This window comes from Manihot esculenta, chromosome 7 (genome assembly GCF_001659605.2).
Source record: "Manihot esculenta cultivar AM560-2 chromosome 7, M.esculenta_v8, whole genome shotgun sequence".
NCBI lineage: Eukaryota > Viridiplantae > Streptophyta > Magnoliopsida > Malpighiales > Euphorbiaceae > Manihot > Manihot esculenta.
In genome coordinates, this window is record NC_035167.2 from 32,419,660 (window position 1) to 32,434,258 (window position 14,599).

Sequence of the window (14,599 nt, forward strand, 5' to 3'; positions counted from 1 at the left end):
ATTTAATTTTAAAATATTATCATTATTATTAATAAGTTGATTTTTATAATTTTAAAAATTTATTAAAATATTTTTATTTTTATATAAAAAAATAATTTTTTTATTTTTTTCGGTTAAAAATAAACAGATAATGTGAGAAAAAAATTTTAAATCTAATTTTGCTCTCAAATAAAATCTCTTATTTAGTTTTCAAATATTGCTATTATTGATAAATCAGTCTCTACATTTTCAAAAATCTATTAAAACGTCTTTATTTTTTAATATGTCTGAAGTGACATCCTTAATAATTACATAAAAATGAATTAAAAAAAACTGATACGTCTCTTTTAATATTACTATTTTATATTAATTTTTACCCATCTCGTTTTCAAGAAATTTCATATTGAAAAAATTACATTTTAGTCTCATATCTATTAAAATGTCTTTATCATTTGTTTCCGTCAACGAAATAAAGAAGGCGTAAATTTAGTCTTTTGCTATATTTTTAACAGTAGAGAATGATTATTTTGTTGATGAAAAGAAAAGATAAGGACGTTTTAAAATGTTTCTGAAAATGCAGAGACTGACTTGTTAATAATGGCAATATTCAGGGACTAAATTATAAATCTCTATTTTCTTTTTAATAACTATATTTACTTATTTATCAATTTTTTAATGGCTCACCATATACTACAGGCTAGTTTGTTAATGGGTCACCATATGTTCTTCTCTGTCTCAAATTCAGCTCTCTCTGACTCAAGATGTACTGTAAACTCTTGTGATCAGTGAAGATCTCGCATTTAACCCCGTAGAGGTAATGCCTCCACATCTTAAGTGCAAAGATAACTGCTGCCATCTCTAGGTCATGGGTGGGGTAATTCAACTCGTGCTGCTTCAACTGTCTAGAAGCATAAGCAATCACCCTATCACTCTGCATCAAAACACAGCCCAATCCCACTCGAGATGCATCACAGAACACTGTGAAATCCGCATTACTAACAGGCAGAGCTAACACTAGTGCTGATGTCAATCTCTTCTTGAGCTCCTCAAAGCTCTCTTCACACTGGTCTGACCAAACAAACTTCTGATTCTTCTGAGTCAGTTTGGTCATAGGAGCAGCTATCTTCGAGAAGTTCTGAACGAACCTCCTGTAGTAACCTGCCAGTCCCAAAAAGCTTGGATCATTCAGCATTCACCCACATCAACAAATAACTATGCAATGCAACATATTCGTGGATTCTAATGCAATCAACCTACTGCATAACCATGATGCATGATATATGCTAAAAACATTCCATTTCTCAATTAAAAGAATTAAGTTTAGTTCCACTCACCTCTGGCTATCTGGACTGACTCTCTGCAGGCTCTGAAAACTTTGGAGCAGTACTCACTGCTGCTCTCTCTGGTTCCTCTGGTCTGTGTAGGCACAGATAAACTCAAATGAGGGACCAAATTAACTTATGAACAACTCTAAGAAACTCCCCAAGAATCCCCTTAAACTCACTCAAACATCCATGCAAAGCATGCAAAGGAAAGCTAGACAGAACACTTTTGGCGGCAGGTTCGGCGGCCGAAAGTCCTCTCCAGAGACGAAACTCATGCACATTCGGCGGCCGAATCTCAACTTTCGGCAGCCGAACCCTTTCGGGGGTAAGTTTCGGGGGCTGAAAGGCACTCCAGAGACGAAAGTCTCTAACCTTCGGCGGCCGAACTCCCCTCCAGAGCCGAAAGTCCAAAGGCTCGGGGGCAAGCTTGGGCAGCCAAAGCCACCTCCTCAGCACATTCGGCGGCCGAACCATTCTTCAGCGGCCGAAGCTGGGTTCATCAGCAAGGCAGAACCTTGCTCTGCCTCACGCCAAAATGCACCAAACTCTCCCAAACTCAAACACCTCAATTTCTCAACTTGCATACACCCAAGTATATGCTCAAAGGGGTCAAAAACTACCTTAAAACCCCAACAACACAAACACATAACCCATAAACAAGCTTTGCTTACAAACATAGCAAAAACTCTCCTTAAACTCTATTCATGCAACTCTCTCCCCAAAACCTCATAAAACCTTCAGAAAACATAAAAACAAGGTCAGGATCTTCACTTACCTCTTGAAACCAAGAAGATGAACGATCCTAACATGGAGTTTTGAAGCAACTCTCCTTCAAACTCTTCAAACTTCAAAATTCAAGTTTCTAACTCAAAACCTTCAAAAAAACATAAAACTCAATCAAATCTTTGCATGATTTAATGAAAACATGAAGAAAAGCTTCAGAAGGACAGGGTCTCACCTCAGAAAGTGAAAGAAAATGGCAAGAGTTATCCTTTCAACCGACTGAGGGCCTTTTATAGGTGGCTGGCCAGACCACCTTCGGCGGCCTATCGTGAAACCGAAAGCCATGCATGTTCGGCGGCCGAACCTCAACTTCGGCAGCCGAACCTGGCTTTTCTTCCTTGGTTCATTTCACTCAAACACTCATTGCTTTATGCCTTAAAACTATGAAACATACCAAAACCTGTTAGAAAAACATAACTCTAACCTTTCTAGAGACTTTCGGCATCCTGGATTCCATCGGAAGGTAGAATTTCGATGCCGGACTCTAGCCGGGTATTACATTAACGCTGAAGGATCTATCTTATATGAGTTTACCCACAAGAATCTTACTGTGGATTTGTTGTATGTGCTCATTATGTAATATCCGGCTAAGTTCTGGTGTCGGAATTTCAATCTTTCGATGGAATCTCCATTGGGGATCGAAATCTCGAAGCTAGAATCTCCCTAGAAGGATAAAATAAGGTTTTCATAAAATGAATTTTATAGTTTTATTGTTTGGTTTTTGTGTTAAGGAATTAAAAGAAAGAAAAGAGTTTTTAAGGAAAGCCCCAGGTTCGGCCGTCGAACCTTCAAGTTCAGCCGCCGAAGGTGGTTTCTCCATGCCGCCGCAAGACCTTCTTGATCGGCCGCCGAAGATGATTTCTCCTGCCACCTATAAGAGGCCTTCAGTCAGAAAATGAGAGAGTTTTCTCTCCATTTTCGAGCAAAGGTGAGTCATTGCCCTCCCTTGTTTGCTTTTGTTGTTTTTCCTTTAAATCTCTTAGTAATTTCATGAGCTTTCCCTTGTTTTTGAAGATTTGAGCTTGAATCCAAGTTTTTAAACCTTGGAGACCTCCGGAGACCGTTTTACCTCATCTTCACGTTGGGGTTGCTGTCACCTTTAGATTTCCAAGAAGTAAGTCTAGATCTTCATTTTTCCTATGTTTTAAATAAGTTTTAAGAAGGGTTAAGGGTTGTTAATGCATGAAATGGTTAGATCTAAAGTTTTAAGGTTTGAGTTAGGTTAATGATGAATGTTTGCTCTTGTGTTGTTTTTGTTGTTGCTTGTTGGGGATTAGGTTAGTTTTTATGTTCTTTATGCATGATGAGTTAGTATGAATGTTTTTGAGTTGTTGGGTATGAGGATCGGAGTGTTTGGTGGCTTTGTGCATAAGGCAGAATCGGGTTCTGCCTTACTGGAGAACCCAAGTTCGGCCGCCGAAGCAAGGTTCAGCCGCCGAACCTGCTTGTAGAGGCAGCCTTTTGGTCGCCTAACCCGCCTCCTAAGGTTCCAACTTTCGGATCTGTGTGGGATTTAGGCCGCCGAACCTGCCCCCGAAAGTTACTGACTTTCGGATCTATGAGGGACCTTCGGCCGCCGAACCTGCTGCTGAAAGTCTCCTGCCCAGCCTTCTTCTGCTTGTGTTTGTATGCATGCTTTGGTATATTTTAGGGGGTTTTTGGGGAGTAGTTTAGAGTCTCAAAATAGTTATGTTTGGTCCCTCATTTGAGTCCATCTGTGTAGGATCAGACTTGGGAGACCGTAGAGGCCTGCAGTGAGATAATTGCGTCAGTCTTAGGTGAGCGTCAGCCAGAGGTGAGTAGAACTAAATTGAATTATTATTTTAAGAAATTAAACCTTTTAAGCATGCTCATGCATCATGAATACCATATATATGTATTAGGTTGTTTTGCATTAGAATTCACGAATATGATGCATTGCATAATTTACTGTTGATGTGGATGGATGTTGGATGACCCACTAGCCCTCAAGTATGATATGTTATGATGGATATGGAAAGACCAGGGCTGCCTATTCTACGCCCCTGGCATTATGGATATGTTATGTTATGTTTAAAAGGAAATCCTGAGGAGCTCCCATTGAGGGCCGGGCATTATTGGAATATGTAGAGGATTACTGGTGACAAGTCCATCTTGATGTGTATTGTTTGTGTTGTGATGCATTTCATTCGATCATACGTTTATTAAATTATTTTTATGTTCTGCTCACTAGGCTCTTGTAGCTTATCCCTTTTCCCTAATCCCAGGTTTGCAGGGTCAAAGATAGCTCAGGAAAGTCGGCATAGTTGCTGGTATAGCCTGATGTAATAGTGTAAATGTGGACATGTAATATTTTTATGGCTTTAGAACTGTGTTTTGCCCTAGTGTTTGTCTTGTAATCCCTGTTTACATGATCTTTATGTAAAAGTTTCAAGTATGAGTTATGTTTGAACTAAGCTTGAGGCATGTGATGTTTACCATAGTGGAGCATTTGATGAGCGCTCTAGTATGGGTTTATGTTTTCAGTTTTGATGCATGCACAGGTTGAGCTTTAGTTCATGGGATGTTTAAGTTTTTGTTATAATGTATGATCATATATGAGATTTTATCAGGTACATAGGATGTATAGTAGGCTTACTACAAGCTCCAACGACCTTAAGTCGATCTGAACCCTAGCGCCAGTAGCGATCCGGTTTTCGGGTCGTTACATTATCGGTCTTAAGATCAAGAAAAGGCTTTGTGTAGTTAAGTTGTTGAGCCATTTGAATAAGATTATTAACTTCCTCATGGTTGTTAGCCATAGAAAAGAGGGGAAGAAGGCTCCGTGTAGTTAAGTTGTTGAGCCATTTGAATAAGATTATCAACTTCCTCATGGTTGTTAGCCATAGAAAAGAGGGGGAGAGGGAAGCAGGAAGGGAAGGAGAAGAGACGATTAAAAAGGGGGATAGAAAGAGAAAAGATGATTAATAAGAAGGCATGGAGACTAGAGAGGGGCAAGACAACCCATAAAGGGGTGTACAATATTCAAGAAAGAATTGATAGATGTCTTGCTTCTCATCTTTAGTTTGTAACCTATCTTGAGGCACAAGTTTTTCACTTGGAAGATATAGGCTCTGACTATAGACCCATTCTCTTATCTCTGCAGCAGAATTTTATTAAAGTTAAGAGTTTTTTTCGCTTTGATAAGAGATGGAATTTTAATCCTGATTTTGAAGAGCTCATCTCTACCACGTGTAACTCCGGGATTGATCGATAAAATTCTAGTATGGCTTTTCTCTCCTTTAATCTTAAAGTTTGTCATCATGCTATTGTTGATTGGAACAGTTCGTACCACAAGAACTCTAATACTCGCATCCAAGAGTTGCAATATAGTTTTTTTGCTCTTAAAAGAGCCCTACTTTCGGATGCTGGCCCGATTAAGAATGTTGAAGAGGAGCTATCTTTGGAAGTGCGGAATGAGGAGATCTTTTGGGCTCAAAAATCAAGAATTCAATGGCTACAACACGGGAATAGAAACTCCACTTACTTCTATGCGTATGTGGTTCAAAGAAGGAAGCGCAATTTTAAAGCAGGCCTTTTGGACCTGAATGAGCGCAAGGGACGCTTGTTTGTGCCTATGGAGGTAAAGGGGCAGTCCGTTCATGTTTTGGTGGACACTGGGCCTTCGCACAATTTTATGAAGCTCGAAGAGTCCAAGAAAATTGGAGTTCACTTTGATAGTGAGGAGGGTTGGTTGAAGGCTGTCAATTCTTTTCCAATCCCGACATATGGAGTTGCGTGGAATATCCGAGTGAAGATTGGTGAGCGAATTGGAACTTTGGAATTTTACATTATTGATTTGGATGATCACTTGTGTGTGCTAGGTATGGATTTCATGGATAAGGTGAAGGCAGTTCTTCTCCCCTATGCCAATGATCTGTGCTTAGCTGAAGGGAGTTCTTTGAAGGCGATGAATTTGGCAAGATGGAAGGGCGTCACTAGCACACTTTCTAGTCTCCAAGTGGTAAGTCCAAAGGAGTTGCCCAACAAGTCTATGCCACCTAAAAGAAAGGAGGGGCGTGATGAACCGAGGAAGAAGCGAGTGAGGATGGCTGTCAACGCGATGGGTCCGAAGTCTTCCTTGTTGAGGTGCATCAAGGAGGTGACAATGTGTGAGGCGCAAGCCAAGCAGTTGGTGAAGTTGGCTCGCGATGGTGTGACAAGGAAATTTGTATTTGATGATAGGCTCATTAGAACAAGGCGTGGCAGCATCTTTGTGGCTACATAGGGCAATTTGCGTGAGGAGGTCATGAGGTAGTGTCATGACTTCATGCGTCGTGGCCATCCAAGTGTGAGAAAGATGATGGCAATACTTGGATTTGAGTTTTATTGGTATCACATGGTGATGGATGTCAAATAGTATGTGAAGACTTGTGTGGAGAGTCAAAGAGTTATTGGTGATTCTCCAAGGGAGGTGAAGTCTAAGGGACGTTCTCCATTTGCACCATGGATGAGTAGATCATGGAGGTCGAAGGTGCGGCATTGTGATGGAGATTTGACGAGGGCATCGAGGGAATAGTTGGGGAAGAATGTCATGACTCTTCCTATGCCTCTCAAAAATCCAAAGAATTTTGTGAAGGAAGAATTGGGGGAACAGTCTTGTGGAGTGCCTATAGGCGTTGGTGGCAGCAACTGCGGGGCAGGCAATTGGCAGGTGCTAGTAGGCCTACGGGGGAAGGGCCTCTGCCAATTGGGCTTGCGAAACGCGTGGTAGGCCTACGAGACGTGCAGCAATAATACGGGCGCTAGGCTGTGGCGCACGCAGAGCAGACGCGTGCAAGGAGCGCAGGTGGGCGCATGTGAAGGAAGCTGTGGGACAATCACTGGTTGGCCTACGGAGCTGCGCCAGACGAGGTTCCAATCTGCGGGCAAAGCAGTGTGAGGCGCGAAACAGGCTGGAAGGCGTGCAAAGCTTTCAGAAGCACCTGGGGCGCGCGGGAACGGGCCTGAACATCCTGGTTGGCCTCTGGAGGTTCCAGAATTAGCCAATTCCGCCCAAGTCAACTAGCAGCCCGCCAAAACAGCCCAGAAACTTCTAGAAACTTGTTGGCCAGTAGATTCACCCCAGCCAAGTGGGTCCCACAGACATCTTAGCCACCACATCCAGAATTTTCTCCAGGATGAGAAATTATAATTTAGTCCCTGAAAGTTCTAGATGGACTTTTCTAGCCACATGTTAGAGAGTGCATCTCCACCACATGTTGAGGAGGTGGAATGCCTATAAATAGCCACTTAAGAATTCATTTGTACATATGGTGTGACGGTGAAAAAGAGAGATAAGTGAGATACAAAGTGATAGTGAAGCCTTGTAAAGCTTTCTTTTGAAGACATATAATTTTCTTCCTTCCATCATCATTCTCCTTTGTGTTTAGCCAATACCCTTTCTCTACAATCGAGCTTCCATTGCCACAATCACCCAACCGCTTTTGTTTTGAGTTATTGGTAAGGCTGAACTTAGTTCGTGAAGCTAAGTGTTGCACGGTAGAAAGTAAAATTCGAGTATTAAATCCCTTACTCCGTGACAATATACATTTGCAAGACCCAAATGGGTAGAGTACATACAAAGGAGATACTAGTCCAAACAAAACAAAGTCAAACCACAATCAAACCCAACCCAATCGATGAAAACGAGGCACCATTTGGAACACTCGCCAATGGGGTGTGAGTATTCGGTCGGTTTAATTTAAAATTAAACTGAACTAAATAAATCGAAAATCAAAATTTTAATATTTATAAAAATTGAATCGAATTGATTTTGATCAAAAATTAAATCGAATCAAATCGATCTGATTCGATTCAATTCGATTTGATTTTTAATATTTTAAATTTTAATTGAAATATTTTAATTTTAATTATAATATAATATTTCTATATTATTAAAAAAATGTATTATTATTATTAATCGATTCGATTTAATTTTTATTAATTTTTTTCTAATAAAAATTAAATTAAACTGAAATGAATAAAAAAATTAAATTAAAATTTTAAATTAATTCAATTCAATAAATTTTTTTAATTTAAATCAAATATTATTCACGTGAGTAGCCCAATCTAGCAACCACAGCTGTCCAGGAGAAGCCTCACCTACATGAGTCACCAATTTGCAAACAATATCAGCCAATCCAAATGCCAAACAGACAACAAACTGAAGCATCAGGTAATCGGTATCTTAGAAGCACAGACATCAGATGAGACAATGAGAGCTTAAATCGAAAATACACAAACCATCCCTATATAGGGTTATATTTTAGAGATACACTCATCAGAAATATACAATACAATAGCCTCGAAGTGAAAAATCACCATCTCTGAGGATCCAAATACCCCGTCAGAACACAATAGCTTTTTGCCACGAGTACATAATCCAAAAAGGCTTCGTCGCAATAAAAGGTGCTATCATCAGCATGAATCCAAAAAAAAAAATTAAAAAAACAACAAAGCCTTACATACTACTATCAATTCGTCAAATAACGAAAATCAAAACAAAAATTAAAAATAAATTAAGAATCAGGATCATCAAAGCAAAGCAGAGATATCCTTTATAAATAAAAAAACATGTATTCGATGTAGGGAAAACCTCGACGTCTCATGTCTCGCATGAAACGAATGCTTTTTTCCTTTCTTCCTCTCTTTTTCTTTCATTTCTTTAAAAAAACTTATAATGATTAATTACCATTTTAGTTAAATTTAAAAATTATAAATACTAATGGATTACTTTTTATAAAATTCAAGGATTCATAACAATTTTTCCAAAAATTAAATAGTAATTTTTCAATTTTTTACTTAAAAAAAACAAAAGGAAGAAGGTGCTTGCGTGTCAAAAAACGAGGACATGGGACGGCCGAATTCCAAAATAATAAAAAAAAATACAAATATTTAATAGACAGCAAGCACGACTGCTCGAAACGTGTCTAAGCGCTAGGTACGAAACCAGTAAAAGTAGTAGGCGAGGGCAGGACTTCCACCCTCACCTCCACGTCTGTTAATCGCCACGTGTCAACTTATACAATTGCCTACCTCAGATATTCTGCTATGCGTCAATCAAAATTGACATGCAATCCCCCTACGTGTCCTAACTTCCACTTTTGCCGTATACACTGCCCTTTTGAACCACCAGAAATCTGCCATTAACACGCATTTCTAGGCGCGTTCGCTCACTCTCCGTCGGAAAACAAAAATATTCTGTAACTTTATCTTTTAAAAAATAATTTAAATAATTAGTATTTATTTACAAAAATTACTTCGTAAATTACTGTAAGGAATTTAAATAAAATTATATTTTTATGATTATTAAAAAATTTTAAAGTAATTTTCAATTCAACTAAATGCGTTTAAATAAAATAAAATTTTTTATTCGCTCTACTGCTCTAGCGCGTGAATAAAGCGAATCAAACACGAATCTCGTATTTGACGATCTTCGCCACGTGGTAATATCCTTGAGCCTTGACAATAGTGTAATTAAAAAGAAAGCTTCCAATTGAAAAATTAATTAATTATATTGCCTTGGCTAAGACCAAAATTAAGGAAAAGAGAGAGAAGCCGTCACTATCAGGACCACATGCGTGTCAGTAAAGGGAGGTCGTTACGACAGCTCGTGTATGAAGTCTATTGGGCCACGCATACATGGTTAAAGGAAAAAGAACACGTGGTTGAATCAAAGAAATAGAGAGAAATATAGACGGTGGAGATACCATCTAGTAATCAGAATTTCGACGTCAAACCAACTCTACATGTCGGATCATTGCCCGTGATGGTGACGGGCAGACCTGCCCATAATTTTAGTGTGGCCCCCAGGTGGCACACTTTTTTTAAGGCACCACCTCTTCTCTTAAGGTTATTTTAATGGGTCCTTTCTTCTTCTCTGAAGATCTCTAGTATCTCGTTTCGTTTCTCTGTCTTGTGGTTGTTTCTTGAGAACCTGTTCTTGCTAAGTTTATCTGATAAAAGGATTTTTGAAGATTTGGAATTCTGATTTTGCTGATTGATTTTTGAATTTGGAAAGGGAAAGAGAAGGTTAATGGCTGGAATTTGTTGTGAAGTTGTGGGTGAAAGTGAGGCAGTTGCTGCAGTTGTTGAACCGAGCTCACGACCTTCAAGGCGGAGAAAATTGGAACTCCTACCATTCAAGTTAATCGCTGATGCGGCTGTGCAGCCACCGTTGGAAAATAGCGGAAAACAGGTGAAACTCGATACTTGTACACTTTCACTCGGTGAACCTCCACTAAAGCGTCCCCGTGACTGCGACAACGCAGTGGAGAATTGCAAACCGGAAGAACATAAGTGTAAAGAAAATGAACAAAATGAAGAATTTGAGAAGAATGAACGTTTTAAGCATCAATCAGTCAGCGGCGGCTCAGATTCGGCGAATTTGGACCATGAATTGGCAGAGGAATCGGTGAAATTCGGCACGACTTCTGTTTGTGGTAGAAGAAGAGACATGGAGGATGCAGTTTCTGTAAGGACGTCGTTTGCCGGCGGGAAAACTTCTTTCTTTGGTGTATTTGACGGTCATGGTTGCTCTCATGTAAATACCACTGCCTCTTCTCGTTTTGGTTTTGATTTAGGGCGTCTCTCTTAGCTTTGCCGTTAATCTCAGTTTAATTTGTTTGGTTTTCAGGTGGCGATGAAGTGTAAAGATCGGCTGCATAAGATAGTGAAAGAAGAAATCGAAACATTCGAAGATTTGAAGTGCGTTGAGTGGAAGGAAACGATGGAGAGAAGCTATGCGAAGATGGACAAGGAGGTGGACAAGTGGTGCATCGACGGAGATGATAAGAACACTAACTGCCGTTGCGAGCTCCAGACTCCACAGTGCGACGCCGTTGGCTCAACGGCTGTAGTTGCAATTGTGACGCCGAACAAGATCGTCGTCTCCAACTGCGGCGACTCCCGCGCTGTGTTGTGTCGCAACGGTGTCGCTATCCCTCTTTCCTCCGATCATAAGGTGAGTTTAGATTCCTAAACTACACGCGCCGCTGTTGAAGTAGAATCAGATATTTGTTTGTGTAGCTCGCGACTTTCACGGGCGCTTCGCAGTACTGTTGGAGCGTTACACTTCAGGTTCATATTTAACGCATAGTTTGTTTTGTGAATATGCAGCCTGACCGACCGGATGAATTAGCTCGAATCCAAGACGCCGGTGGCCGTGTAATCTATTGGGACGGTGCAAGGGTCTTGGGTGTTTTGGCCATGTCGAGAGCAATTGGTAAGAACGAGCATTCATCTACCACTAAAATCAACTCACACACAGTAAGCATTACCCGGGAATTGGTTCAATGATCTTGAATGATTTGCTTTTGGCAGGCGACAACTATTTAAAACCGTATGTAATATCGGAGCCGGAGGTGACGGTGACGGAACGGACGGCGGAGGATGAGTGTTTGATACTGGCAAGCGATGGCTTGTGGGACGTGGTATCAAATGACACCGCATGTGGAGTCGCACGTATGTGCCTGCGTGCACAGAGGCCGAAGCGGAAATCACGGCCGGGTTCGCCTGGCAGCGACGCCGTCGTGGGCAGTAATACGGGTGAAAGCTCCGATAAGGTCTGCTCGGATGCTTCAATACTGCTGACGAAGCTGGCCCTGGCTAGGCATAGTACGGACAATGTGAGCGTTGTCGTGGTTGATTTGAGGAGGAATCAACCGGCATCATCATGAATCACTAGTACATAATATTGTAATTAGAAAAAAAAATTGTTCTTTTCAGCTTCAAATTGTAACTTTGTAGAATTTCCTGGAAGGGGGAAAAATTAGAGAAAATGGGGACTTGGGATTTAGTTTTTGAGAGAATCTCCTTCTGAAAGAGGGAGGAAAGTTTAAAGAAAATGGAAATTTTCTTTTCGAGGTTTAATCCTTGATCGTATAGTTCAATTTAAGTGGTAAAGCTTCTGATTTTTTTTTTTTTTTGAGCTTGTGATTTGTGTTTGTGGATTTGTTATGTAATTGTTCAACTCAGCCTTCTCAATCATTCCTTGATAATTAATTTTAAAGAGTTCTTGGGTATTGGACTCCTCTCTTAATCTTGTTTTCCGATCTGATTGTTGACATTTGTCCGATCCCAGCCGATATGAAAATATTTTGTTAAACATGGAACCTTTCCGAAGTAGAACACATCAGGAAATGCAGGCAGAATTAGAAAATCAGAAAGGGCATTGTGGAAACGTTATGGAGGATTTTTAGGAAGAATAAATTCTTCTGTTAATGTTTATGATTGTCTCAACATTTTGCTGAGATTTTAAAAATTTCAGAGCATTCAGAATGTAATTAGTAAAACTTAAAATGTGAATATATTTAGCACTATGATTAATTTATTTATATTTTTTTGATAAGTATCGATAATATTGTAGGGTTTTTTTGTTAATTATTTTGATATTAATTAAAATATTTCTAAAGATAGTAATATTTAATTTACTAATTATAATTAAAATTATATTTATATTTCTTAATTTTTTAAAAATAAGTAGTTTAAGTTTTATATTTAAAGTTATCAAATTGAAAAAAGAAATGTGCATGTTATTTTTTGTATAATTTAAGAATATAAAACAATCTATCCTTTTACAAATATAAAGATGACTTTAGATAATAATAATAATAACAACAGATTTTTGTAATTTTATTTTTAAAACATTAATCATGCATGGAACTCTTTGACCAGACTGGAGGAACTGCATAAGCTTTTTAGGTTGATGAGGTGTCGTCGTTTTGACCAGCCTAACACATGAATAGCTGGGCAGTTTACATTGGAAAAATCATGGGTCTGCCACGCAGCCCCAAAGAGATAACGAAAATGCAATTGGAAGATTAGGCGTGAGATACGTGGAAGGGTCAGGTAATATCCGTATTGAGATTTTTTTTGTATAATTTTGATTCCAAATTATTGCAATGTGGAGTGCGGGAGAGGAGCCACAATCAATCAGGAATAAACACGTAGCATTTGGTCTCAGATTTGGCATCATCGTCTCTTAGCTGTACTGGATTCGATTGGATTTGGTGTTGATTGGTTTTGGTTTCATATGGCCGAATACCAAATGGCATCCTAACTCTTTTTTTTTTTTTTTAATCTAAAAATCAATTATGAGTTTACATATTTCCTTTTATTAAAATTCTAGATTTCTTTAGTTTTTAAATTCAATTACGTAATTACATGCGATATATACTTTATTATTACTATTGTATTGAACAAATTTTCTTAGTTTTCACCTCTATTAGATCATTTGATTTAAATTTAAATAAAATCTATTTAGATATATAATCAATTTAAACTTTGAATCATATAATAGAAAGCATTTAAAAGGGTTTTTGGACGATTATTATTCTGCTGTAAATGAACTTGTTTTTTCAAAAAATACCTGTTGTATTTTTATGTTTATATTTTCATTTTGACTTGTGTGTTTCGTTACATTGTTGTTGTAATTTGGTGTGTTTTTATAGAGTTTATTTAGCTTTATTTTATTTTATTATCGGTATCAGTTTCTTAAATTTTTTTATTGAAAAAAAAAGTAAATGGATAATCAGTGCGGAGATTACACCGTTATAGTACACAGAAAATACTAACGACTTATTATTCTTTTTGATGAAAAATCACTATATATGATTGATTTTATCGTTTGATGATCTGATTTCTTGATTTGTGGTGTCCGTTTTTCTTTTTGATAATGGTTGTCTATGTATGTTTGTTCTTTAATGTAATCCTTTTTATTGTAAAAGCTATCAGAGAAAAGTATTGTGAAAGCTATCAAAGAGAAATTTTGAGAAAAATGTGTGTTTCATTTATTCTATACATGCGTCTATATATACAGCTCTAACCAATGGAATGCTATTAGTATAATAAAATTATAACTATTTCTACATTCCCCTCCCTCAAGTTGGAGTAGAAGGAAACAAGTCCACCAGTGACAATTTGGAGATAGCATGGAGATGGATTGAAGGACAAAAAGGCTTAGTGAATATATCCGCTAATTGTAGAAAGGAGCAGACATGAAATGGAAAAGTGAAACCCTTTTGAAACTGATTACGCACAAGGTGACAATCGATATTGAGGTGTTCCGTGAGTTTGTGAAAGATCGAGTTTACAGAAATATGAAGAGAAGTCTTCTTATCACATAAGAGAGGAATGAGCTGCTTAACAATAATATTGTAATTCACATACCACAGTAGCCATTGTATGGTACTCTATCTCAGCTGATGATTTGGAGATAGTAGTCTGCTTCGCCGTTAACAAAAAGCAATAATTTTTAAACGTAGTCAGAAATATTACTATACAAATCATATTACGAAATATTAATTGAATACAAATTAAATTAAATATTACAAAATGAAAATAAATGAAATCACAACATTTTTTTATATCTTCACTTTTTAATTAATAATTATATTTTAATTATCACATATAATTTTTGATGATATTAAAAAATTATTACTACTTTTAATTGTATGATATTACATGTATTACGTGATATAAAACTATAGATTTGAAGCGAAAATAAGTAAAAT

General features: G+C 38.1%; 1 protein-coding gene across 1 annotated transcript; it reads left to right on the top strand.

Annotated features, from left to right (window-relative positions):
* Positions 1 to 9,941: 9,941 nt before the first annotated feature.
* On the top strand, positions 9,942 to 12,126 carry LOC110619526 (protein phosphatase 2C 37). Its single transcript, XM_021763037.2, has 4 exons — positions 9,942 to 10,629; positions 10,723 to 11,049; positions 11,205 to 11,310; positions 11,409 to 12,126. The coding sequence occupies exons 1-4, from the start codon at positions 10,123 to 10,125 to the stop codon at positions 11,762 to 11,764; spliced, it is 1,296 nt and encodes a 431-aa protein (XP_021618729.1). The 5' UTR covers positions 9,942 to 10,122; the 3' UTR covers positions 11,765 to 12,126.
* Positions 12,127 to 14,599: the final 2,473 nt, after the last annotated feature.

Excerpts from the sequence above, each read along its gene's own strand:
- LOC110619526 (XM_021763037.2), top strand. The coding sequence starts at position 10,123 with ATGGCTGGAATTTGTTGTGAAGTTGTGGGTGAAAGTGAGGCAGTTGCT. Across the intron at positions 10,630-10,722 it reads ACGGTCATGGTTGCTCTCAT|GTGGCGATGAAGTGTAAAGA; the intron begins GTAAATACCACT and ends TTTGGTTTTCAG. Across the intron at positions 11,311-11,408 it reads GGCCATGTCGAGAGCAATTG|GCGACAACTATTTAAAACCG; the intron begins GTAAGAACGAGC and ends TGCTTTTGGCAG.